Below are 27,923 nucleotides of genomic sequence, written 5' to 3' on the forward strand. Positions count from 1 at the left end.
ATATAATATACTTATAGTTTATAAGGATTTCAATATTTTAGGATAAAAATGTGTGAGAATAAGATAGTGAAATAACTTAATACTGTTATACATGACATAATACTGTTATACATGACGGTATATATCACATGGCTAACTGTATAAAATTGAAGGCTATTGCTATTTGGAATATATGTTCAATTTTAAAATTTTGATATTTTTTCTTAATTAGGACAACCATGGTTAAAAGTTAAACTTTAAAACATTCAAAAGAATGCCATTTCCATTATTAGAAAAGTAAAACGATAAATACAACTCGAATAATGTTGTTATGATTTCACATTTTTCCGAGTAAGGAGTAAAACACAAGTAAGTTAATTTTTTTAATAATTATTATTTAAACAAAAAATAACATGTTAGTATTTAGTAGTATTATGTCTTTAAATAAAAAATCAAATAATTTCTAAAAACTAAATTATCATTTGAAAACATATTAATATTTATGAATAAATTTTATTTAACTATTATAAAAAAATTTGATTTTTCTTTGATATTTATTTGATTGTAAAAAATAAATTTTTATCATTAATTATTTTATTAAATATATAATACAACAATTTGTGTACACATTGCATTTTTTTTAATAAGTTGTTGTCTTTAAAAACTAATATAAATACATCACAAATTTTAAAAATTAATCAAAATTAGATTAACATAATTTTGATCATAACTGGGTGAGGTTCACCTTTTTTTTTCACTCCCAAAAATAAAAAATATTTTAATATTTAATATCATTTAATTTGTTTCTTAAATAAACTTTAAATTTATTTGAAAAAAAAGTGATATAACCAAATTAATATTAAAAAAATACAAACTAGACACTTGGTCTGAATAAATTTTTGTTATTTTAGAAATTTTAAAAAATTAAGATACATTAGTCCGAACATAAAAAAAAACTAGTGTATCTTATAATAATATTCTATTGACTCTCCATACTTTCTCTTTTTTAATTAAATATTTTATAATAAATTTATGATTTTGTTAGGAAAATAGTTATTTTAGACAATAATTAGCTAACAAAATGATAAGTAAACAGAGATTAAAGATTTGAGTTGTGATTATAAAAAAAAGAGAAAATTATTAACTGATTATTGGATGAAAAATATTAGTTTCTATTTTTTTAATTTATTAGGAACTTATTTTTCAACGTATATATTAAAAATTTTGTTAAAAAGAACGAAAGAATTAATCTATCTCAGAAGAAAAATTATCTAAATTTTTATAATAATAAAAATTTATTAAAAATAAAAGTATTCTACCTAAAAATTATAAATTTCAACATTTATTTAAAAAAAATAAAGACGGGGACAAATTTTTCTTTTAAGCAGAAAAAGAAAGACGCGTGATATTTAATTGAAAATTCTACAGTAGACGCAGCTGGTCAGCACTGACCACCTCCGATGTTTCTCGGCAGGAACCGCTACAAATATACAAATAGTCAAATACCATATCCATCCTAAAATTAACAAATAACCCAAATATAAAAAGAGAAAAAGAAAAACTTATTTTCCGAAGATCTGTCGGAGCTGCAGGAGAGAAATGAATTGAATTGAATGGAAAACAAAGCATGAGAGGTTAATATTATCCATTCGTCCTCTTTCCTTTTCCATCCTCACCTTCTGCCTGTTCTGGTACGGTTATTTGGATTCTGTTTGTTGTTGATGTTGCTACTGCTGCCGTAGTTTTTCCTTTATTTATTTATCTAAAAATCCAGCTACGTGTTTGAAAATGAATTGATCTCTGATTCGTATGGTTGTGATTGTGATTATTAGGATTTTGATCGTGACTCGTGAGCACAGCAGCTTAGCGCATAAGAGAAACTGATGAGAGATTGTTGGATGAGGAAACGGGCGTAATACAGAATCGTATTGTTTGATGGGCAACACATGCCGTGGATCTTTGAGAGGAAAATATTTTCAGGGCTTCAGCCAGCCCGAAGACCCCTCCAGGCGCAGCAATCCTTCTGACCCCTCCGACTCAGAGCACCTCCCCAAGCAGAATCCCAATTCAGCAGACAACAACAACAACAGCAACAACAACAACAACATCAACATCAACAACAACAAGAGAAATCTACCCTTCAAGAAGGACACCATCATGCGCAGAGGCCCCGACAACCAAGCTTATTATGTCCTGGGTCATAAGACTCACAACATTCGTGATCTCTACACTCTTGGCCGCAAACTGGGTCAGGGCCAATTTGGCACCACTTATTTATGCACCGAGAATTCCACCAACATCGAATACGCATGTAAATCCATCTCCAAGAGGAAGTTGATTTCCAAGGAGGACGTGGAAGACGTTAGGAGAGAAATTCAAATAATGCACCATTTAGCTGGTCACAAGAACATCGTCACCATCAAGGGTGCTTATGAGGATCCTCTCTACGTCCATATTGTCATGGAGCTTTGTTCTGGGGGTGAGTTGTTTGATCGCATCATCCAAAGGGGCCACTACACCGAGAGGAAGGCTGCTGAGTTGACCAAAATCATTGTTGGAGTTGTTGAGACTTGCCATTCCCTCGGGGTTATGCATAGAGATCTTAAGCCTGAAAACTTCTTGTTGGTTAATAAGGATGATGATTTCTCTCTTAAAGCAATTGACTTTGGCCTCTCTGTTTTCTTCAAACCAGGTAACAACCAGTCCTTTCTGTGCCTTTCACTTTATAATATCATCATACTGAAACGTTTTTCCATCTTTATGTATCCTTCTTATGTTTCTACTTATCTTTTTGCAACATTACTTTTGTTTTATTGCAAAGATTTGTACCTTAGGCAGGCACATTTAATATATCATAAATGCTTGTTTCTTTTCATGCTGCTGAGTGCTGACTATCCTCAAGTGTGCCCTGATGTATTTAAATACCAATTTGTTATTTACTCTTTTCTCCAACTTACCTTGCTCATAATTATTAGTAGGTTACTGACTGGGGAACACCATAACATAACATACCCTTCAATCTTAATGCCTCAGGTCAAGTATTCACTGACGTGGTTGGCAGTCCGTACTATGTTGCTCCTGAGGTTCTCCTCAAGCATTATGGCCCCGAAGCAGATGTGTGGACAGCGGGCGTCATTCTATACATACTACTTAGTGGAGTGCCGCCGTTTTGGGCAGGTATTTGGTGCTTCTGAGTGGTGACACCTTTGTTTATTTTATTTTTTATCTCCTCTCCCTCAGTTTATGATCTGTGACACCACTGAGTTTCTTCTTTTGGAATTCAGAAACCCAGCAGGGTATATTTGATGCTGTTTTGAAGGGGCATATAGATTTCGACTCTGATCCATGGCCTTTAATTTCTGATAGTGCTAAAGATCTGATTAGAAAGATGCTGTGTTCTCGGCCTTCAGAACGGTTGACAGCTCATGAAGTGTTATGTATGTTCACGTATTGTTCTGCTAAAGTACTATAAATTATAGACAAGGTTCACCATGATACGCATACAATAGATATTGTTTCTTTTTAGTAGATGCTCGGTGAGTGTTATTTCTTAGTAGATAAAGTGGAGGCTAAGCACAAAAAATTGGTTTTTCCCCATTATTCATACTTCCAAAATTGTTTCCAAACCTTATTTGTGTTATTTTAGAGTTACCTATGAAGAACTACACCTTTTTAAAATATTTGATACTTGGAAGTTTTTTGTTTCTTTGAAACCAAACTTCAATTTTACACGAGCCTAATATTTTTGTCAGGTATATAAAACAAAGGAGAGGAATAAATTTGCAAATAATGAGAATATAATGGCTTTTATTGTTTCCATGCACTTATCTACATGATTAAAACTGGCTGTTGATTTGCTTTTTAATACTTTTAGAATAAAATATATGATATTTAAGTTTAAAAAGTTATTATAAAAAATAGATATCTGGTTAGATTTTGTAGATATAAATAGATTTGAATCGTAAAAACATTATTATGGAGAAGATAAAGCGAAGGACATTTTTGAAAAAGAAAAATTGGATTTGAAACCTCCCAATCCCCTTAATGTAATAGATAATAGATGATTTGATATAACATGTAGATGAGATGATGTTAATGTTACTTGTTTAGGTCATCCATGGATATGTGAAAATGGAGTTGCCCCTGACAGAGCATTGGACCCTGCTGTTCTTTCCCGCCTTAAACAGTTCTCTGCAATGAACAAACTAAAGAAGATGGCTTTGCGGGTAAGTGAAGCTAATGGATGCTTGAGTATTTGCTTAGTTATGAATGTATGCTTGTATTTCCTTGTGAAGTAGATAGAAAAGCACATTCTGGTATATAATGTAATTTTGGTTCTTCGCTCATGTAGTCAACAAAAATTTTATGCACTTCTTCAATAATGAACCTCACGTTATACTTCTCTACTCACTCTTCTTTTTCTATGGTCTTTCATCTGTTATCATTTTGTTTTATTAAAGCTACATAATTTCACTTATCATTTTAAATACTCCTCTTTCAGTTTTTATATCTTGGTTCTGAGATACAAAGTTGTCTTTGAGCATTACATGCTGCGTCACTAATGAAGTAATGATTAATGAGCAAAATCCAAAAGGAACTAGAATTTTTGGCGCAACTGAATACATTTTTTTATCAGAAGATAAGTATTTTGGATAAACTGTTACAATTGCTTGTTATGCTGTCTTCATAGGTAATTGCTGAAAGTTTGTCCGAAGAGGAGATTGCTGGTTTGAGAGAGATGTTTCAAGCTATGGATACTGATAACAGTGGTGCAATTACTTTTGATGAGCTTAAAGCTGGTCTAAGAAGATATGGGTCAACCCTTAAGGATACAGAAATACGTGATCTTATGGAGGCGGTAGGGCATAGTTCTATGAAAATTATCCCTCTGTATTTTGTGTACCTACCCCCTTCTTTATTTTCTCCCTTTTGTTCACATTGTGTTCCATCCAGCTGAAACATTTGTTATTTCAGGCTGATGTGGACAATAGTGGGACTATAGATTATGGAGAGTTTATCGCTGCAACAATTCATCTCAACAAGCTAGAGCGCGAGGAACATCTCATTGCAGCATTTCGATATTTTGACAAGGATGGGAGTGGCTATATTACAGTTGACGAACTTCAACAAGCTTGTATAGAACATAACATGACTGATGTTTTTCTTGAAGATATTATTAGGGAAGTTGATCAAGATAATGTAAGTCATTTTGACTTGTAGTATATACTGGCTTAGGGAATCGTTGGCTTTTTACTCTTCATTCTTGACCAATCCTTGTTTTTTATTTTTGAAATCTATTTTGGATGTTCTGCGGAGTAAAGATGCTTGCTTGTTATAATCAATACAAATATCTTTTTATGCTACATTTCTGGACTTTCATATGAGAATTTAGTATATCAAAAAGAAGAATGTTATCTGAAGTCTTAATACAATATTTTAGTTTAGATTCCTAAGTTTTGATGAAGCAATACAAGTTTGTATTATATTACATCTAAAAATTTTTTGGTAATTAAATAAATATTACATTTCAATTTCTTACACTTGCAAAAGTAGTTGATTCATTACTTCTTTCATGCGTTTAATACATTTGAAGTATCATACCTGAATTCTGTGGATTTGGCAAGCATGATTCTTTTTTGCATCTAATTATTTAATTTTTAAGTTGCTTCACTCTCTTTTGGGGCAATATTTAATGGCTTTGTCTGCCCGCCCTCCTTTTCACTTTTTAGGATGGAAGGATTGATTATGGTGAATTTGCTGCCATGATGCAAGGCAATGCTGGAATTGGAAGGAGGACTATGCGCAACAGCCTGAATTTAAGCATGAGAGATGCACCAGGTGTCTGATTCTCATCGGTGCAGGTACTTTTGGCTTTGATTAAAGCAGAACTTAGTCTCCAAGCTTATATGCCTTCCTTTATATACTTCTTCATATGTCTTTTAATAATCAACAAACTTCTGTATTTGTGAATCAATGCCTTAGATGGATAACATAGTTCCCCTCATTGTTTGCTACATCCCATTGCTCTGATTTCTCAGTGGTAATTTGGCACTTGATGTTTTAAATTAATATTCATACATTGTTGTCATTATGAGTGCATTTTACGATTGATGTGTTTAAATATCTTGATAAGTGTTAATGATGTTATCAATATAAATGGAAATAACAACTTCAGATTTGCAGCAAAGAAAGAAAATCAGGGGGAGGTACAAGATAGGATTTGAAATTTACTATATTATGGGTTAAATTATTTATAAAATAGTGTTAGAATTGGTAATCAGAGATGATAGAAGCATGTTGAGAAAACAAAATATTATTCCCAGATCGATGTAAACAGAACACAAGTAGGAACCCCTAATTCAAGAGAAGGTCTCCGATTGTCCTAATTCATCTTAACAAAAGATAAAAGAGTCCCTTCTCTCTACCCTTCTCCTTCTGATTAAGACTAACAAACTAAGTGGTTTAACCTTAACAGATTTAACCAGAGAGTGAAACATTAATAATTGTTCAGTCTCTGGAAGGTGGTTCACATAAAATTGGTGATGTCAAGCAGAAGTTCGGCATAAACTTAGGGTGTATATGAGTCAAGTTGCTAATAAACCTTTTTGCAATTTGTTATATGGTAGAAACAAGTATATAAAAGGGCTTATATCTTAATGACCAAACTTTGGGTGCGTGTGACTCACTTATCCTCCGATTTTGTTAAATATAGGCAATTGGTTCTGCACCTTGTGGAAAGTTCCAAAATCAGTTTCTCTTCAGAACAATGTATTAGAGCATGTCTTGATGGAGAAGCAATTTGAACAAGAGACTATGTCGCACTTTAGTTTGTATGCTGACAGTTAGCCCAAATAAGTGTTAGCTTTGTATTGCTGATAGAAATGAGTAATACAGGATAATGTTTTAGGAGAAAATAGAAATTCTTTCATGCTTCTGGTACACATTTGATGTGAGCTCCAAGAGAAACCACCACTACGTACTTTTATTTATAATAGTTGGAAATCACATAAAAAAAAAAAGTCAAGAATGACTGCTTATAGTTGTTCCTACTAGAACATGCATTAAATGGTTCTTGTATTTTAGAGAGATGATGTGAATATTCTTCAATATTTTAGAGGGAAGTTTTTAGTTATAGTAACACTGGGAACTCCCTCCATAAATTTATGGATATGAACAAAGTACCAAAGTGACGTTGCTTGTGATTTCACTCACATGTTCCATGCTTGTGCCTCATGTATTATTATTACATGCAATTTTGACAGGTTGTACAGCAAAATCCAGAAAGAGAAAAATAGAGCATGAATCTTTTATAAAGAAAAAGATTTGTTGCTATCCTGCACAGGGATCCACTCGCATGCAAGAAGAATGGGGGATCATAGATGCTGTCCCATGAACACTCCTCAATTGTTTGCATTTATGTGCTGTATGAATGATTGCAAAAGTTATTTTGATCTTTGTAAACTCCAGTTTCAACGTAACAGCTGTTTCAAGTTAGTCGTTATTTTTCTGTACTTTCATGTAGGGGAATTCTGTTAATAGTCGAAGTAGAAGGATTTGAAAGGTTTTGATTTTACGGATGTAGAGTTTTACACGAGTGAAGTTGATGGTTTGGGCGAACTATGAAGCCTATTTGGATGTGTTGACTGTTGAAGTGAAAGTAGACACATAATATATCTCAGCTGGCTTGTTTTACAATTAAATTTATGCTTTTATTAATAATAGTTAATTTTCCATACGTAATTTTGAAATAGTCATCTAATCTATATTACGAACTACTGTACGGTGTTAAACTGGACTTAAAAATTTATAATTTTTTATAAAAATTTGTATGGAGTAATGTGTATGCTACTATGGTCTACGCGACTAAGCAACGAGACAACGAGTAATGAGGAGAAACATCAATTTACTAGAAATAATACAAATCTGTGATGCAATGGGATGAGTTTATTTAAATTTAAATTTGACTCATTTAATTTATGAACTTAATTTCAGGTTCAAGTTTGGCTTATCAGTTCACGAGTTTAGCTTATCGAACTATTAACAAATCAAATTCGAGCTAGTTTATGAGCTGATTTGACTCACTTCCAGTCCTAGCGGTAGCACTGGAGGAGCTTGGAGGCGAGTATGTGAGATGCTACTGATGAAAGGGAAGGGGATTAGGGTTCAGGAGTTCACCGTTTTCGTTTTTTATTATTAATAAACAAAACGACGATGTTTGATGAAAAAATCTGAAAACAGTCTCAATTCGGTTTGACTGGGCAATTCTCGATAGGTTCGGCGGTCTAATAATAATTTTTAGAAAGGGCGGTTATAGTTTTTGACCGAATTAAAATCCTTACTGATTCACAGTTCGATCAGTTCAACCGACCAATTCAAACCGGTTTTTAGAACATTGCAAAATACATATAGTATGAAAAATTTGGTGCACAGCACACAACACAAAAATTTTTTATGAACAACATAGAAAATTTGGAAAGACCACAATTGATTCACCCAACCAACAAAATATATTTGCAGCAAAAATTTATGTGCTATGTTAATAAGTTCCTGTGCTTTCCAACAAAATTTTCTATGTTAAAAAAGCGTGAAGACGGAAAAGCGGTGACACGTACATGCTTTTTTGGTTGTTGAACTTATGCTAACTTGGTTACAAAAATGCTTATATGTGTAAAAATGTCATAATCAATTAATACTAAATAAAATAATATTGGGTTATTTGGACTGATTTTTTATTATCTCTAAATTTTTATTGTAATTATGATGGGAGGACTAAATCCCCAAATTCACTATATTGGTCTCTGAGATCCAACTTCGAGCACCATATTAATCTCTGGACCTTTTCTAGCGCTGAATTAGCAAGTGCAGTGTTAAATATTCTCTGACTTGCCCCTTTACATAGAGGACTAAACAATGTTGTTTTATTTTGGCGCTTAAACAAGACAAAAATGAGAAGACGAAGAAAAGTTTATATAATGTGCAAATCATTTTATCTACTTTCATTTTTCAAAAAAACTTTGTTTTTGCCTTGTTTAAGCGTCAAAATGAAATAACATCGTTTAACCATGTGTCTATCATGACAAGTTAGAGTTAACTCAGTACTTTATTCGCTGACTCAGCCTTAAAAAATTTCTAGGGACTAATATGGTACTTGAAACTGGATCTCGAGAACCAATATATTAAATTTTGGATTTAAAAAACTAAAATCGTGAATCTCAAAGAGTATTATGAAAACTTAATCTAATCGGAAGACAATGACATAAATTATTTTGTTTAACTTAATCTTAAAATTTATAATTTTATGTATGTAATGTTTATTACAACTAATATTACTCAATTATTTTAGTAATAGTTAAAAATATAAAATAAAATAAACGATAATTCAACAATGCAAAATAAATTAACTTTGTACTGCTTGAGGCCAATTTTTTTTCCAAATATTTTTATTTTACCACATGCTTAATACTTTAATTGGGATTAAATTACCATCATTAAATATTAATTGAGAGAAGGGCAAGGTCCCTAAAATTTTATTGCGGGAATAATTAGCACTATTGAGAAAAATGAGGCATATAGGTTTTTTTTAGAGATATAACTGTAAGTTTTTAATAATCAAATTTAATTTTGATACACTTTTATTTTATAAAGTTGTGTAATTATAATTATTTTTTTGGATAAAATACATCGTTAAACCAAACTATCTCTAATATTTTATAAATGTCTCAAAACAAAATCGTTATATATATCAAAGTCTCATACATATATCTATATAAATCGAATTAACCTAATTCGAATTAAAAATCACGTGTATATATTAGTTCAAGTTTTGCATAAGAGCCTCAAATTAATTATTTTATTGGACGCGTCATATGTTATCATGCAACAAACAAAAAAAAAAGTAATTTAACTCAAAATTATATTTTTGGAAATATTTGAAGGTCAAAGTTTAGAGTAAAAAATAGTTATAATTTATCATTTTTATTTTTGTTTATATTTATTATTTATTACTGAAATATATGTATAATATTATATTTAATAAAATTGTAATTATAAATGTTATATATATAATTATAGACGTTAAGTTAAATAATATAACTTTAAATTATTATCTTTTTAACGTTTATCTATAGTTTTCCAAAACTAATTTAAAATGTTTGATATTTTGATAATCAAATTAATATGTATAAGTGATCTTTCAAAAATCATTTTAACTATGAACTTTATACGTATATGTTCTTAAATTCTTACTATATCATTGTTTTCTTTTTTATAATTAATAACACTTGCTTTTAAAAAGAATAAGTTAAAGTTATATTCTCCTCAACAATATAATGTTGAATCATATTGCTAAGTTGTTGTTGTTATAAAGTTATTGTTTACAAGAAATAAGTACTTTCTTTTTGTTTATTTTTTTGTTCAATATACAATTGTATCCACGGTTATGTAATTTATCCATATCCTCATCAATGTATGATTAAAAGAAATTTAATTATCATTTGACATTTACAGAAATGCATTTGTACAGAACTTCAAACTGTTGGATTCTAGGCGCCGACAGAAACGATAAAGTAAACAAATAAATTAAAAGACATGAGAGGACGTGGGTGGACTTCAATCATCGGAAACGCGGTCCCATATTTAGGGGAAACGGAAATAGAAAACCATTAATCTAAAGTCTAAACCCTTTACCCTTTCCAGCCAGTAATATTTTTAGAACTAGATAACAACTAGCTAGGTTACACCAAAAAGAAAAGAAAAAGGAGAGAAAGACGAAACCAAACCGGCAAGCTAAGGTTGAATGATAGAAACGAGTTTGCAATGAAAAATCCTGTAACTGCAGTTTTGTTCAACAACTCCATTATACAACAGATAAATATAATGCATATAATCTGGTACAGAGCTTTGTGTGAGCCAGATATTGGCCGGACAAGAATGAAGAAACAGAGAATTATTATACATAGATGAAGCGAATGATAAAAGAAAGAAGAATTAATAACATACAGCAAGAAGAATAGGAAATAAAGGAATCGCACAAGCTAGGCAAACAAAAAGTAATTCGAATTATGGAGGGATCTTCAAAGACTAATTTATTGGAAGGATAGAAGGCATATATGGTTATAGGTATATGTGGACCAGGCAGGAGTGATTCCGGTTGCGGATGGAAGATAAAGGTAACTACGAAGATTGAGTTGTGGGGCTTGCAGTTGCAACAGAATGACGATGATGGGACCTGTCAGATTGAGGAAGGCCTACGGGATCAGAAACAGAAGCGACGAGCCTTCGGATCTCAGAGCGGAGCTTATAGAGAACGTGCCTCCAAGTGCCCCTATCGTGGGAGCCAAGGATCTGGGTTTCTTGCTTGTTCATCTCAAGATCTCTGGCGAAGACGGGCTTCCTGGATAGGATCCAAGCCCATCCCCACTCCCACCATTTCCTGATGGAGGTGCCTGCATAGTCACCCACCGACAAGAGCGACTTGGATCTGGGGAGTGACCAAGACGATGCAACAGCTGGGCCGCTGGGTTGGATCCTCAGTGACATGGATGAGAGGCGTCTGCGAATTGATCCTGATCCTTCATGGAAGAGTTTACACTTTGTCTGCGACACTGGAAGCGACGCTTTGAAGCTCATGATCTCTCTCTGTATGTGTGCCTCTCTACTACGTAATGCTGAAGCCACCCCCACCACCACCACCTACGCCTATTCCGCTGAATTGAACCAGATTCCTCTAATGAGAAAGCACAAAGCAGCTAGCTAGGATATCATGTGGCAAGGAGAAAATAAATCATTAAACATACATAACAACTCTTGAGCGGTGAAATGTAACCTTCACAGCTCCATCACAGCCTGTTTTATTCTGTTTGTGGGGTCAATGACGTTTACGCCCGTCTCCCCCTCTCTTCGTTAGTTGCTTTGGTTTGGTTTATGCGAAATGTTATATTTACAATTACAATTTTGGTAAGGAAAAGTATAGGTAACAAACAAGATTTTTTAACAATGGGCAAATAATGTGAATTAATAGGGTTAAAAGAGTAAATTTAATTAATAACATTAAATTAGGATGTAGTGTATTTTCATTTAATTGGTAGTTGTTTATATTGTTCAAAATTTTCATTATCCCCCTAGCACTCCCCGGTAAAGGAAACGTTCTTCTTTTGTTTTTAAAAATAATTAATAAGTGAGATAAGATAAATATTGTAAAAAAAATATTCACAAAAAGTGATGTAATATAATTTTTGTTATTTATTTGTTTTTGTATTTTTAAAGAGGTAATGAACAAATCAGTACCCGAAAGATTAAAACGCTGACATATGGTTATTGATGTACTATACAAATCATACTATGATAGGTTTTAGATTTACAATGAGCCAATGACCTTTTATTTAGGGGTGTAAGTTATCGAACTGAATCGAAAATTACTGTAAAACCAAACTGAAAATTATAACAATGGACTTGAAAAAAAAGTTAGGGTCTTTTTGTTTTTTTTTTTCCGATAAAACCAATCGGTTCAGTTCGATTTTCGATTGGCTCGATAGAAACCAAACCAAAAATATGCATACATTTCAATGCTTTAACCATTTTAACATTTAGCCTAACAACAAAAATCCCCAACCCCCCAGCCCCACATCACTCAGCGTCGCTCTCAGTGCCTCCCCTAACCCTAACCCTAACCCCTCATTTTTTGCTTCTGAATTCTCCATTTTCTGTTCCCCTGCTTGGCTCCTCCATCCATATCGCCTCGCCGCCTCCCTCCGACAGTCCGACCCTCCTTCATCCGCAGCACCTCCCTCATTCGCCGCCTCCTTCTCAATTCTCACACAATCCAAGAAGCGGTTCCCCTGCATCGTTCTTCGTCGCGAGGCCCAACCGCAACAGTCTTTTCCGTCGTGGACGTCGCAGTCACCAAGTCCGGGAAGTCCTTTCCGTCGCCAAGTCTCTGTCGCAACAGACTATCCTCGCCAAGCAATAGCAGAACTTCAGAAGTGGAAGCTTTCTCCTGCAACTCAACAATGTCTTCTTCGGAGGTTAGTACATTCTCCACTTTTTGCAGTCAAATTTGTGATTGTTGATGGTTCTATTGATGGTCACAGTAAAATTTATTGTTCAGTAAAATTTGTGGCTGCATGTTGTTGCTGGTTAGTACATTATTGGTTGTTGTTGCTGATTCTTTGATCTAATTTGTTGTTCAATAAAATTTGTTGTAATTCTCGTTGTTGCTGGTTAGTACATTCTTGGTTGTTGTTGCTGTTTTTTTTTATTTAATTTATTGTAATTCTTATTGTTGCTGGTTAGTTAGTATATTCTTGGTTGTTGTTGCTGACTATTTGATCTAATTTATTATAATTCTTATTATTGCTGGTTAGTACATTTTTGGTTGTCATACCATGAAATTATGGGAAAGGGTGATAGAACGGAGGTTGAGAAAAGAGACACAAGTAACAAAAAACCAATTTAGATTTATGTCAGGCAGGTCTACCACTGAAACGATATACCTATTAAGAAGGATGATGGAAAGGTATCGTAGTAATAAAAGGGATCTACATATGGTGTTTATTGATTTGGAAAAAGCGTATGATAGAGTACTAAGGGAGGTCTTATATAAGGTTTTAGAAAAGAGGAGAGTAAGGATTGCATATATTCGTGAAATTAAAGACATGTATGATAGGGCCACAACTAGTGTGAAGACTCAAGGTAGTGTGACAGAGGAATTTCCTATTGGTATAGGATTACACCAGGGATCATCCTTAAGTCCATACCTTTTCACATTAGTCTTGGAAGTACTCACAGAGCACATCTAAGAGCCTGTACCATGGTGCATGCTTTTTGCCGATGATATCGTCCTTATGGGAGAGTCAAGGGAAGACCTAAATAAGAAGTTGGAGTTATGGAGAGAAGCTCTAGAAGTGTATGGTCTACGCATAAGCCGTAGCAAGACGGAATATATAGAATGTAAGTTCAGTTTAAGAAGGGAAAACCCTAATATAGAGGTGAAGATTGGAGAAAACATCTTACGAAAAGTTAAAAATTTTAAGTATCTTGGGTGCATCATACAGGATAATGGAGAGATTGAACATGATGTAAATCATAGGATCCAAGCAGGTTGGTCAAAATGGCAGAGTGTATCTGATTTTATATGTGACAAAAAAGTGCCTTTAAAACTTAAAGGTAAATTCTATCGCACCATTATAAGATCGGCTATGCTTTATGGTACGGAGTGTTGGGCGGCTAAAGGAGAGCACGAACATAAGCTGAGTGTGACAGAGATGAAGATGTTGAGATGGATGAGTGGTCATACGCGATTGGATCTCTAAGTTCCAATACTCTCTAAAACCTGCTAAAATCATTTGCTAACTTAGACATCGGAGTGTCTTTGCAGGTACCACCCCCATTCTTTCACATACACAACTCGGACGATAGCTCCCAGATGCAAGTCTAGTCGGAGACTACCTCCACTCAACGTGTGGGCCAGTTTCACAAGCCCAACCTACTAACTTCTGGTTACCCACGTAACATTACTCAAATACAATAAATGGAGAATAGTTATATTCAAGTTTTATTTGTATTCTATATAAACCATTACAGGGCGTAAAATTTTTTGAAAATACACATAAATAAATATAGGCTATCATGGTTTATGTGTATCGTGGTTTATGTGAAGAACGAAACAAATAATAAATTGCTACAAAATATAGCGGTTTACGAACAAAACACTAAAGACAAAAACCGCTACATGATATCGCGGATCATGAAGAAAACTAGGGCCAAAATCCACAAGCATCAATTGCGGTTTATGGAAAAAAAATAACCGTGAAGAAACTACGACGGATTGTAGTGAATTACTTGAAAGATGCTATATAAATCGTCATAGTTGGCCACAAACTATTCATTTGGGCCATTTTCAAAGTTTGAATTTGAAAATTTTTTAGAAAACATCAAGAATCAAACACGAGTGAGTAGCCAAAGTAGCAATGATTCACCATTGGTACCATTTCAGAATCAGCTATAGAGAGAGAGTGAAAGAATTTGGGGAGTGAGCGTAGTTGATGCGGGAAGCACATATTGAAAATTGAATGGAATTGAGCATAGTTGTACGGGGGCACAATTTAAAAATGATCGAAGCTAATAGGGAGACATAATTTCTTTTAGGGAGAGCGGATTTGGGTGGGTATTAGGTTTGGTTCCTCTTCGGTGTGGTCGGATTGCCAGGTTCTCACCAAGTCCAAAAAAAAAAAAAAACACGAGTGAGGTCATAAAGAAGAAGATCGTGTCTATTGATTAGACGGCATTATCTATGTTGTGGAAAATATCAATGAAGAGGTTAACGTAAAAACTTGTTCATTGTTAGATTTAAAGAGAAGTAGTGCTATTATTGATTAGAAGTAGATTTGATTGTACAATTGATGGTAGTATGTTATTGTTTGTTAGACATGCAAGTTTTATTGTCTATTAGTTTGATTCATACAATTTGAAGTTGAATAGTGAGCTTATTGATATTGCATTTGGATATTTTACTGAAGATTAAATGGTATTTACCAACTTAAAAAAAATTTAAATTTATTAGTTGATTAATGTTATTAGAATTTTCATTAAAATATGATTAATGTCAACTTTTTATTTTGTGATGCAGTTGACTAGGTGCATATATAATGTTAGGAGGCAACATAATATACTTCTACATGACTGGATTATCTCATATTTGGAGTCTGTCGGGTTGTACTACCTGGTGAGGATGAACAATCAGGTTCAGGTTGGATGAGCTGTTGGTCAGTACATTCATTGAGAGGTGGCGCTTGTTCTATGGGTTACCTGAAACCGGATGATTGGGCTTGAAGGAAAGGCCCAAATTCTGAAGGATGGTGGTCTCCGACTTGTTTGCGTCCGGAAGCCGCCGTCTAAGTTATATGAATACGTTTGAATAGGTGGGGGTACCTGCAAGACACTCCGATGTCTAAGTCAGCAAAGGGTTAAGCAGATTTAAGTGTATTGGAACTTAGATGTACCTGAGTGTGTCAGGGTATTTATAGGAGATGAGCCAATAAACACTGTTGAAGTAGTTCCACTTCTGATGGTGGATAACCGTCCCTCTATCTTAGGATTTGTTGAGATCCCTCTTCTAGAAGTGAGTGAGAGAATTTAGGAGGCGATTATTACTCGTTTGGATAGGTATTAGTTGCTTGCTTACGTCGAACCCGACCTCTTGGAGGAGGTCGGACAAACGGTGAAAGCCAATATTTTAGATTGGGCCTTTTAACTTGGTTGGGCCTGGCTTGTGTCTTAAGTCAGGGTATGAACAGCGCCCTAAAATGCGGGAGTGAATACTCTCCAATGGAAAAAAACTGGATGGTGTCCAGTGTTTAATCTCACCCTTCATTGCTCTCTCTTTCCTATTTATTTTTTATCCCACTTATAGAATTAAAGGTGAGAGAGATCACACTTTATTCTCTCAAGTGTTAAAAGATATGGAGAGGATCCATTTTCCTAAAACGCACACTTTGCATATGCCATTTGGAGAATACATAATTATGCTACAAGACATGACGTATTAGTTGAGGTTGTCTACTGATGGCGAGCTGGTTAGCGAGTGCCTTACTCATTTTGTACTATTTATTCCTGACAAAAAATTATCATAAGAGCAGTTTAAGGATTAGGTTTTGTGCATAAACCTCGAGAAATCATATCACGGTTAACTAGTTAATTTTTTTGGTTAATAAACCGCTACCCCCTAATGACCCTATAATGATTTATATAGAATAAAAACAAACTCATATATATTTTTTATTTGATGTATTTGGGTAATATTGGCTTGTGTTTATTTAACTATGTAAATTTATCCTAAAAAAAACTATTTTTTATCTATAAAAATTTAAAAACTATAATCTTTCAATAATCCAAAAACTAATTTCAACGGTATAAAATTACTCTACAAAATTGACTAAAAATATATAAAAATTTAATGTTTTCTAATTTTTACACACATTAAAATTACTGAGTTAATGAGTTTAAATAAAAAAATCCCGCTATATAACACTATAATTTTGAATGATATGTGTGTGTTTTTCTTAAGTAATGAAATTTTTTTTGGATCAATTTGGTAAAATTTATTCTTTTTAAAATAATTATATTAAAGTTGGCTTTTGAAAAGACAATTTTTATAAATTATAACACCTATATTAATAAATCAATTTAAAAATAAATTTCAATAAATCCAAAGCAATAATAATTATATTTAGTAAAATAATTTTTAAAATTAAAAAATTATAATAAATATAAAAATATAAATAACTATAAATATTTATTAATATATAAAATTATATTATGCATTTTAATTTTACTAAACATAAATTAATTTTAAAAATTACACATTTCAATACTTTTAAAATTAATCTTTTAATTTATTATTTTTTTAATTTATTAGAAGATAACCAAAATTTATTATTTTTAACCGTTAGTTAGTTATCAATGTTTAAAAATATGAGATAATAATATGTTGTTGAATTATTAAACTAAGGTAGCGTTTGTTTAAAAGTATGGGGTAAAAGTATGTTGTTGAATTACTAAACTAAGTAGGGATGACAACGGGGTAGGGCGGGGGCGGGTATGCCTCCCTGCTCCCCGTCTCCGCCCATAGATTTGCTTCCCATTCTTGCTTCGATTTTCGCTGTGGGTGAATAGTACCCTATCTCCATTCCCTCTGAGGATCCCATTTTTCATCTTTTTATATTAATAATTTATATAAAAATTTTAATAAAAAATAAAAGTTAAAAAAACCACAAAATATTATTACAACAAAAAAATAAAGTATTGTCCAAAATTACAAGTCCAAAAAATATAAAATAACATACCATAGTTATGGAGAGAAGATTAGGTTTTTCAATATATATATATATATATATTATTACGTGAAATTACTAAAAAATATATATTAAAAATAAATTATTAAGGATATTTAAACAAATTTAGTAATTTGGGGATTATGGGGATCTTTGCTGTGAATTCCCATGCCCGCTTCAGAAAAATTTAACCCCATCTCTATTTTTGCAGATTTTTTTTTTGTCTTTGGGTTCCTATTTAGAGCGGTCCCTGCGGAGATCCCCATATTTCGAAGAGTTTTGCCATCCCTAAAACTAAGATAGCGTTTGGTAACTAAGACTGTGATTGAGACTGGAGGACTGACATGGAGACACTGAGGTAGCGTTTATTTTGAGGTATTGAGACAGAGACTGGGAGACTGAGACTCAATATCTTGTTTGTTGGTTCAGAGACTGGTACTAAAATTTCTGTCTCTGTCCCTAAAATTTCAGTACCTCCAAAAAGTAGGGACACAGGGGACTAAAAATTTTAGAGATGGAGACTGAAACTTTAATAACATTTTATACCTAAAATATCCTCATTTCAATTAATTAATTCCAATTTTACCCTTTATACAAATTAAATTAGAGTTTCATTCTTGTTTCAATTTCTGTCTCCCACTTTGCACCAAACAGAATATTGAGATTTATTTCAATCTCTGTCTCTTAATCTCTGTCTTTCAGTCTCAATCTTTCTGTCTATGTCTCTTCACCAAACGCTACCTGAGAGACTTGAGGGATTGAGACTCAATATTATATGGTGATTTGGAACTAAAATTTCAAACACAAAACACAAAATTTCAGTTCTTTCGTACTTTCAAAAAGTGGGGACACAAGCCGTGTCGCCTCTGTTCAAGTCGTACTGCCATTTTCGAGTTCGTCGTGCCACCTTAGTTTCAGTTTCATGTCATCTCCATTATTCTCTTTTCTATTCATTTTAAAATCTTCTTGTGTTATGAGATTGTTGAAGTTATGATATTGTTATTTTTAGTATTATTGTTGTTGTTGGTATGAAATTCCATATGTTGTTATGAGATTGTTGTTATTGAATATGATCTATGCGGCACTAATTATGTTGGTAGAGTGAGAGGTGGGGTGGGATTGGAGATGAAGGATAGAATTGAAATATGAAATTTTGAAGGAGGGTATTTTAGAAATAAAATGTTACAAAATTTTAGTTTACGTCTGGTGCAGAATTAGAAAGGTGTGAAACTAGTACGATACGGTCTTAACAGAAGCGGCATGGCATGATGATGATAAATATTGTCGTCGTTGCCGAGAAAAGAAGAGAACAAAGATGAGAGGAGAGGCAAAGAGAGCGCAAAAGAAAGAAAAAGTGAACATAGGGATAGAGGAAGGAGAAAGGAAAAAGGAGAAAAAGAAAAATAAAAATACAATAAGATTTTATTTAATTTTTTTAATTAATAAAGATGTTTTAGTTATTTTATTTATTTAAGTTTTATTTTTTTAAATTAAATAAAATATTAAGACGTAAATTTTATTTTATACAAAAATATAATATAGAGATTTATAAGCCTTTATTTCTAGTTTCTGTCTTTTTTTTCTAGATGCTACTTCTTAAAAAATTAAATTAATGACTAAAAATTATAACAAAAAATAATAAAGTTTGGAGCATTTTTGTTATATTACATGACTGACATGTCAATTATGGTAGCGCGGCGTCGCGTGGGACGAAGCTGCAATATCGAGCGTCAGAAATGGTAGGCTCAGGATGCGCAACGGGGGTTACTCCATATCATCTGATCCTCGCTTCTCTGTGTGTTAAATCTAAGCAGGCACAGGCAGTTACAGTAAGTCGCTCATTGATCCCCCTTTCTTCCGCCTTTCCATGTACGGATAAGAGTCGTCGGTGGCAGTACTTCACGAATGCCGGAAGGGGTCCCAGGCCTCTGCTTTGTGTGCCAAAACCTGAAAATAGCAAAAAAACACAAGTTGAAGGTGCAGGTGAAGGTGAAGGAGCTTCTGCTTCCCAAGAAGTGGAACTAGAGCGAAATCTCCTCTTCCTCCCCAGAAGGATTCAAAATTCAGGAATAATATCTTCATGCTTGGTTGGTCTCCTCACCGGCCTCGCTGTCGTGTTTTTCAATAACGCTGTGAGTACGCTAGCCAGCTATGAGCTAACTGACTATACTCCCAATTTTATCATTATTATATGCGAATGCAAATGCTATTTATTATTTAATACCCTAAACAAACCAAAGCAAACGAAACCATAAATAATGAATGCATAGGACTAAAATTTGACGAAGGTCCATGAAATTCGTGATTTGTGCTGGGATGGGATTCCCTCTCGAGGCGCCTCGTGGTTGAGAGAAGAGCCTATTGAGGCAACATGGACAAGAGTGATACTGGTTCCAGCTTTCGGAGGCGTGCTTGTGGCCGTGTTGAACCTCCTTCGTGATTCTGCGGTCGAGCAAGAGCAAAACCAAGACCCATTCGTGTCTGCTTCCCGCCCTTTCTTAAAGGCCTTGGCGGCTTCTATTACCTTAGGCACTGGTAATTCCCTTGGTCCTGAGGGTCCCAGCGTCGAGATTGGTACTTCCATTGCCAAAGGTGTTGGTTCTTTCTTTGACAAGAATTCTGCCAGAATGCTCTCGCTTCTGGCTGCCGGATCTGCTGCAGGTCTCTCCTCTGGTATGTATGTGAGCTTGGTACCTGTTAGTGACTGACTATTATGAATTTGTGAGCTTGAGTTATTCTCTTTACTTATCGTTTCATTTGTCCAGGTTTCAATGCTGCTGTTGCTGGTTGTTTTTTTGCGGTTGAGTCTGTCTTGTGGCCATCATCTGCTGATGCAACTTTGCCTCTTACAAATACTACTTCTATGGTGATACTAAGCGCTGTAATAGCTTCCGTAGTTTCGGAGATTGGCCTTGGCTCTGAACCAGCCTTTAAAGTTCCAGAATATGATTTCCGTTCTCCTGGTGGTAAGCCATCGAAAGCATTGTTTTTGTTTTGAGATCTTACACAGTCTGATACATTCAGTGCTTGTTGCCACTGTCAAATATCAAAGGAAGCATATAAATGCATGAAGAACGATTAAGAATCAAAGAATTATATTGGTGAAGTATGCTCATTTATGTAAAAAGTTCTTGTTTTACTATTTTGGTTTGAATATGTTTTACTGATCTCTATGACTAAGCTTGTAACTGCCCAACCTAGGACAAACAAGTCAGAATTGCTCTACCTGGATATTGGCTAGCAAATTTTGTTAAATCTAGTAACTCTAATAATACCTCAACATCCCTATCCGGCTAGTCCCTTTTCCACTCTCCTGACACAAAATGCACGCAAGCTATAGTATTCGGATGCCTTATAGAACCAATGAGCTGCCTGAGCATAAGTTTTTCATCATACTATAGCAGTTCATACTATGTGGTTGGATTTTTATCAAAACAAATTGATAGCGATTCTAACTATGCTTATCCTGCCATACTGCCACTACTGTTATCATCTTTGATATCTTCTATTGCTGGGCATGTTAGGTTGTTAATACTACAACTAAAGCTTCTTCATAGCTCCTCTTTGACCTTTTATGACTCCTGAACATCCTTTATTGCCAACATAGCTCTACTTTGATACTTTGTTCTAAGTGCTTCAAGAATTTTCAGTACTGGTGGCAAACAAACAATTTGACTGCTTTTAAATCTACAATACATGGATACACAGCATCCCTACTGTAGATTGAAGAACCTCCTGATTGACCATCGGAAACAGATTAGTAAATAATGGCATTATCATATTGTTTGCAAGGTTTTGAATTTCTAAATCTTTTCTGTCAAATATGGCTAAAGTTATTCTGATTTGACATTATATGGCAAAGTATCTGTAGGCTTGTCTTTGTTAAACAGCAACCTGGTATTATATTCTGTTGAGGTGGTGATTCAAATTTCAAGAACAAAAAATTATTCCTTTGGGACAAATTCTTGCCTTTTTTCAATCTGATCAGTAAGTTTTACTGTGCTAGTATTCAATTGATTTTCAGAGCTCCCGCTGTATCTACTGCTGGGTATTTTATGTGGTCTTGTGTCGTTGGCTCTGTCTTGGTGTACATCATATATGTTGAATAATGTTGACAATATTCACAAGGCTACTGGCATCCCACGAGCTTCATTCCCTGTGTTAGGAGGTTTATCAGTGGGGTTGATAGCATTGGTATATCCTGAAATCCTCTACTGGGGTTTTGAGAATGTTGACATCTTGTTGGAATCTCGGCCATTTGTGAAAGGTCTTTCCACTGACCTTCTGCTTCAGCTAGTAGCCATTAAGATAATTGCAACTTCTTTGTGCCGGGCGTCTGGACTAGTGGGAGGGTATTATGCTCCATCTCTCTTTATTGGTGCAGCTACTGGGATGGCTTATGGGAAATTCATTGGTTTGGCTGTTGCTGAGTTCTATCCTACGATTAATCTCTCTGTATTGGAAGTGGCATCACCACAAGCTTATGGCCTGGTACCATTCTTTATTATGTGGCTGTATAAATTTTGACTTCAGGTATTTTACATTTGACATAATCATTTTTGCTTCTCTTTGATTGGTGAGGTTAATTTGACCTTTCCGGGATGACTTCCATTCATGGATGGACAAATAAGCCTTTTCCAAGAGAAACTATGCAAATAATCATGGTTCAAAATTTTAGATCTTGATATGTAGCATACTGTTTACCAATTTGATGTTTAAGGCCTTTCTCTTTAGTCCTTTTCATCTTATCACAGTAGAATCTGACTTAATGAATTGTAACAAAAAGTTGGAAGCATATTGTGCAATAAACTTACTGTGCAATTTCACTTTCAAAGCTTGGGCTGTATTTTGATTGAGGAAAATAAAGAAGAGTGATTGGAAATGAAAGGTTACTCTTTGTTTAAACTTTAAACTGCAGTAAATGATAACATGTAGGTTCCCCTTTAAATATTTAATTCTTTATTGCTGACTAGTTTTGTTTGTTGTTTCCATTCTTTGCCTCTGTTTTTTCTCCTTTTTATATTTTTCTATAGAATAAGTAACAAAATTTAAGTTTCCAATGCATTTGTTGTGCATTTATTAAACTAAAAGATTTAAAAACTTTTGTTAATAACGGCACATGTTAGCTAAACCCTTGTACTTTTATATCCTTTTGTACTTGTGCTCTATTCCATTCCAGCCTTTTTTACCTGTGTGTCGTTCTGTAATGAAGTTTCTTTTCATATATATATATCACATAGAACTTCCTTTGCAGGTTGGAATGGCTGCGACTCTTGCTGGAGTTTGTCAAGTGCCTCTTACTGCAGTTTTACTTCTGTTTGAATTGACACAGGACTATCGGATTGTTTTACCTCTACTTGGAGCAGTGGGCTTGTCTTCATGGATATCATCTGTACAGACAAAGAGGGGAGATGGCAGTCAAGAATCATCTACCGGTAATAACTTTGGGGGAGTTGTGCCATTTTCAAGCAATTTGTGTCAGGTGGAAAGCTCACTTTGTTTAGACAATGATGATGTTAAAACAACATATTCCATGAGAACACTTGTTTCAGAAGCCATGAATACGAAATATCTGAAGGTCTCGATGTGCACCCTGCTTACTGATGTAATAGACCTCATGCTTGCTGAGAAAGAGTCCTGTGCTGTAATTATTGACACTGATGATACTTTGATTGGTTTTTTGACACTTAAAGACATTCAAGAGTACGGAAAATTTGCATCAGCCAGAAGCAAAAGGCCTAAGGTACAAGACTTTGAACCTCGAGTGGATGTGGAGACTTAATATATTTTATTTGATGATGACATAATATATAGCCACTTTATGGTGAAGTAAAAATCAGTTGGGGAAACTCTTGCTCTTGCAAAAATATCATCAATTGCATTACCTTGTCACTTCCGATTATACATAACAGGGGAAATACTGCACATTTTTACGCATTTATCTACACAATGATTTGAATGCTAACATGTTCTTAGGTGGAGAAATAACAAATGATTGTTCTCTATACATGTAATGTAAATGCATAAGTTAGCCGATTAGGAAATATGTCTTTTTCTCTTTTCTTTTCTTTTCTTTCTATCCTTTTTGTGTTTGACATATTCATTAGTAAAAGATATGGTATTGGTTAGAGTCTCACATTATCTAAGGATATAGTTAAGGTAACCTATATAAGCATCTTGGCAATTCTCGTCCAGAAACTAGTTTTGGGATGAAGTTAGGCTCACTCATTTTTCAAGGTGGTACAAATCCTATTTGTGGTTATTGTTGGACCATCTACAGATGTCCGATCATACAAACTTCACACTCAGAAGTCTAGTGTTGGACATGAAGTTGTGTTAGATTCAAGTGCTTAAGCAGAGGCTACAGTAAGGTTTGAAATCTTAAAGAGTAACAAATGTGCAAGTGTTGAATTAAGTTACTTTTATTTTTCTTTTTTCTTTTCGATGGGAGGGGGGTAGCTACCTAAATAAAGATACTGCTAAAACTAGTGTTGAACTAAATTGCTTTGTTCCATCATGAATTTGACTGATTGGTTCTTCCTCTTACAGGAGCTTTTAGTTTCTGAATTATGCCTATTAAATGGCGGAGTATGTAGTATACCATGGACAGCTACTCCAGACATGGAACTTAGTTATGCTCAAATGACTATGAACAAATATGGAGTCAACCAAGTTCCTGTAGTGAGCAATATCCATGGAAGAGCATACCCAGTTGGCATATTGGATCCTGACAGTATCAGTCTAACATACAGGTTTGTTACTCTGCCATCATACTCAAAGGTCAAAACTCATTGGAAATCACAAAATCTAATTTAGAAAAATTAAATGAAACAAAAGCATTATTGAGCAAAGTTTCAAGGATGACATCCAATTTCATTGCATTTGATGCTTCCTGGCATTAATTGCTTCAAAATGTAGATTTCAGATACAAATGCAGATATGCACCCCTTAAAGAGGAAAGATGAAACAGACTAAAGTCGGTAAATCCAATTGAAAATCTAGGATGGTATGGATAGAACTGAAAGGGACAGTAATAGGTGTGGAAGCTTCTTTGGGAGACTTTATTATTCAACATCAAGTATTTAAGTAGAAAAATTTATAAGAAATATGAGGGGTAACTCTTAATTTCAACCTTTTTGGGGGTGAAGGAGGGGATTACCAATTTTCTCTGTCCTGTTGTGTCTGTGTTATGTTTCTAAGTAATTATTTGTTCTTGTTAATTGCAGTGCTTTGGCCACCAGGCGTGCGCTCAGCTAATATTTTAAAGTAAGTCATGACTTTTCTTGAGGTCGCACACATAAGTCATTTGGCCTTTGAAATTGTGAATAACTTTTTAGTTTATAAAGTTGCAAAATAGATGTTAACTTTCTACTCCATCGTGTTTTATATGACATATCATGTTAAGTGACATATTAGTTTTTCATGTGATTTTTAAGGTGGCATCAATGAATAATAAAGTAAAATCATATTGGGATTTATATTTGATTCTTTGGGGATTATAGCACTAATGAACAATGATCTTGGAGATTTTGATTGTGCATATTTTGCATCCGACACTAACAGTATTTACTCACTCTTTTTCCAATTTTTTGCTTTGCCTCTTTTTTCTGTTTGTTATAAGAGACTATGTTTGTGTGAAGTGTCACAATTTGTCTAGAGTGTGATTGGCGCAGAAAATGTGTTAAACTAGTGTATTTGTCCGTAATAACATTATGGGATTATAAATCTTTTGTAATTACTTTTACATAAAAGTCGTAGGAGGCAAAAGTCCTTGTCGGTTAAGAAGTCTATAGTCTCCGTAGATTAAAAAAAATAAAATAATAAGTTTTTTAGTTATTCTATTCATGTGAAAGAGTTTAATTTTTACTAATAATTAATTTTAACATTCATTATCTAAAACTTGAAAGAATTTAATGTATATATTTTTAAATTTGATCAGTGTTAAATTAGATGGACAAATAAAAATAATTAATTTTCATGTTTGTTATTTAAAAATAATATTTTTTCTCTCTCTATATATATATATATATAATTAGATATTAGTATAAAATAAAAATAGTTATAAAAAGAACTCAATTAATTTTTTTTAAAACAATTGAATTTCGACTCTAATTACTAATCATAACATTATTATTCTTTTCAAATTATGTGTAATAAATATTTGAAGGAAGAGAAGTGAAATATGAAATAAAAAGATACGCGGTGAAAATTTGAAACTAAATAGAAAAATAAAAAATATGTATAATAATAATATTTTTATTATGATTTTTAAATTATATTTAATTATAAATTTAATATATTCTTTATATTTGTATGAATTTATTTGAATTATATTATTTTATTAATTTTATTTTTTGTAGAATAAAATTGTAGAGAGATAAAGAATGAGAGAGAAATTAAAAGAGAGAGAAAAACAAAGAAGAAAATGGAGAGGGAGAGAGTTTGTTAATTTTGGAAAAAAATGTTTTATTTTAATTGTAATAAAAGAATAATTCGTGATATATTTTAGTTTGTCAAATTAAAAATATAAAATATAAATTATTGTTGTGATAAGAATGAAGGATGTGAATGCCCATTTCTAAGAGAATCACATTAAATGAAGGTTGAAAAATAAATACTTCATGCATGTATAAATAGGGCGTGATCTGACGTCATATATATATGAACAATCAATAAAATTTTCTCTCTCTCTTATACTGACTAACTGACACACTCTTTTCTCTCTCTTTATATTTTTTTATTTTATATTTGTTACCTCTTATTTATTTATTTATTTAGTTATTTCATAACATGTTATCTCTAACCAAATTTTAGAAAACTCCAGGTAACAAATTTTTATTATGTCGAAACTCTCTCATCTTGAATCTAATGCTCTTGATATATCTGGAAACAATTATTTATCATGGGTATTTGATGCTAAAATCCATCTTAATTCAATGGATTTTGAAGATACTATAAAGCCAAAGTCATGATTTTCCTTCGATGTCATCTTTGACGTATGATTGAAAAATGAATATTTCACATTAAAAGATCCTGTAGATCTGTAGAAAGACCTTGAAGAAAGGTACAATCATCAAAAGACGGTGATACTTCTTCAAGCCTAATATGTTAAGTATTCATGTGAATAAATAATATAAGAAACTTCTTGTTAAGTTTTATGCATTTGAATTTTAAAATTACTGAGTGTGCTAATAATAATAAAATTTTTAGTATATACTATATTGTTTAGAAAAATATTTTCAATCAAGGAAATAATTTTACTGAGCAAACATTTCTACTCATTCTATTATTATTTGTCTTTGAAGAGAAGGACAAGGACATATAGTGAAGATGTTTGCCTTGCGGATAGTGCAAGTTCGCACACCATTTTCAAAAGTAATATATATTTTACTCATCTTGTGCCAAAAGAAGAATATGTTAATACTATAGGTTTCGGAAGAGCTATAATTTTGTTTCCTAGAGGAACTTAATTTATAATAAATAATGTACTATTATCTACCAAGTCTCTGAGAAACTTGTCGAGTTTCAAAGATATTCGCGGAAATGGATATCATATTGAAACAATGAATGAGAGAAATTATGAGTATTTATCTATCACAACTCATGATTTAAATAAAAAGGTTATATTAGAAAAGTTACCATCACTTTCATCTGGGTTGTATTATACCAAGATTAGTGCAATTGAATCACATGCCATTGTAAACCAGAAGTTTACTAGCCCAAATGAATTCATAACTTAGCATGACCGATTGGGTCATTCCGGAACAATCATGATGCGGAGAATTATTGAAAACTCACATGGACATTCACTAAAGAATCAGAAAATTCTTAAAATTAGTGAATTTTGTTGTGCTGCATGTTCTTAAGGAAAGTTAATTTAAAGGCCATTACTAGTAAAGATTGGATTTGAGCCCCCTGAATTCTTAGAAAGGATTCAAGGCGATATATGTAGACCTATTCATCCACCATGTGCATCTTTTAGATATTTTATGGTCCTAATAGACGCATCTTCGAGATGGTCACATGCGTGCTTATTTAATTGCCTGATGCATTTTCCGATACAAAGAGGATAACCAAATCTTATATACCAGCGGAAAATGCCCCAATTCGAATTGA

The 27,923-nt window shown here is 33.3% G+C and overlaps 3 protein-coding genes across 8 annotated transcripts; 2 read left to right on the forward strand and 1 right to left on the reverse strand.

The window, feature by feature from the left end:
* The first annotated feature begins 1,361 nt into the window (after positions 1-1,361).
* On the forward strand, positions 1,362-7,679 carry LOC107631945 (calcium-dependent protein kinase 26). 4 transcript variants are annotated; one of them, XM_016335545.3, is made up of 9 exons: positions 1,362-1,670; positions 1,812-2,671; positions 3,013-3,156; positions 3,264-3,416; positions 4,090-4,205; positions 4,670-4,837; positions 4,954-5,178; positions 5,709-5,840; positions 7,242-7,679. In XM_016335545.3, the coding sequence occupies exons 2-8, from the start codon at positions 1,915-1,917 to the stop codon at positions 5,823-5,825; spliced, it is 1,680 nt and encodes a 559-aa protein (XP_016191031.1). In that variant the 5' UTR covers positions 1,362-1,670; positions 1,812-1,914; the 3' UTR covers positions 5,826-5,840; positions 7,242-7,679. The 4 variants fall into 4 exon arrangements, with proteins under 4 accessions (XP_016191031.1, XP_088364395.1, XP_088364396.1 ...); XM_088508269.1 differs by having other exon boundaries at positions 1,391-1,613; XM_088508270.1 differs by having other exon boundaries at positions 1,415-1,670; positions 6,692-7,679.
* Positions 7,680-10,788: 3,109 nt separating this feature from the next.
* On the reverse strand, positions 10,789-11,831 carry LOC107631944 (uncharacterized). Its single transcript, XM_016335544.3, has one exon. The coding sequence runs from the start codon at positions 11,605-11,607 to the stop codon at positions 11,152-11,154; it is 456 nt and encodes a 151-aa protein (XP_016191030.1). The 5' UTR covers positions 11,608-11,831; the 3' UTR covers positions 10,789-11,151.
* A 7,633-nt stretch (positions 11,832-19,464) lies between these two features.
* CLC-E (chloride channel E) lies at positions 19,465-27,917 on the forward strand. Of its 3 annotated transcripts, none has more exons than XM_088508275.1 (8): positions 19,465-19,939; positions 20,096-20,480; positions 20,573-20,773; positions 21,832-22,298; positions 23,062-23,550; positions 24,357-24,559; positions 25,034-25,073; positions 27,899-27,917. In XM_088508275.1, the coding sequence occupies exons 1-7, from the start codon at positions 19,544-19,546 to the stop codon at positions 25,062-25,064; spliced, it is 2,172 nt and encodes a 723-aa protein (XP_088364401.1). In that variant the 5' UTR covers positions 19,465-19,543; the 3' UTR covers positions 25,065-25,073; positions 27,899-27,917. The 3 variants fall into 3 exon arrangements, with proteins under 3 accessions (XP_088364401.1, XP_088364399.1, XP_088364400.1); XM_088508273.1 differs by lacking the exon at positions 27,899-27,917 and adding an exon at positions 27,113-27,309; XM_088508274.1 differs by lacking the exon at positions 27,899-27,917 and adding an exon at positions 26,632-26,650.
* The last annotated feature ends 6 nt before the right edge of the window (positions 27,918-27,923 follow it).

The sequence above is a fragment of the Arachis ipaensis genome, chromosome B3 (assembly GCF_059453495.1).
Source record: "Arachis ipaensis isolate K30076 ecotype BB chromosome B3, ASM5945349v1, whole genome shotgun sequence".
NCBI lineage: Eukaryota > Viridiplantae > Streptophyta > Magnoliopsida > Fabales > Fabaceae > Arachis > Arachis ipaensis.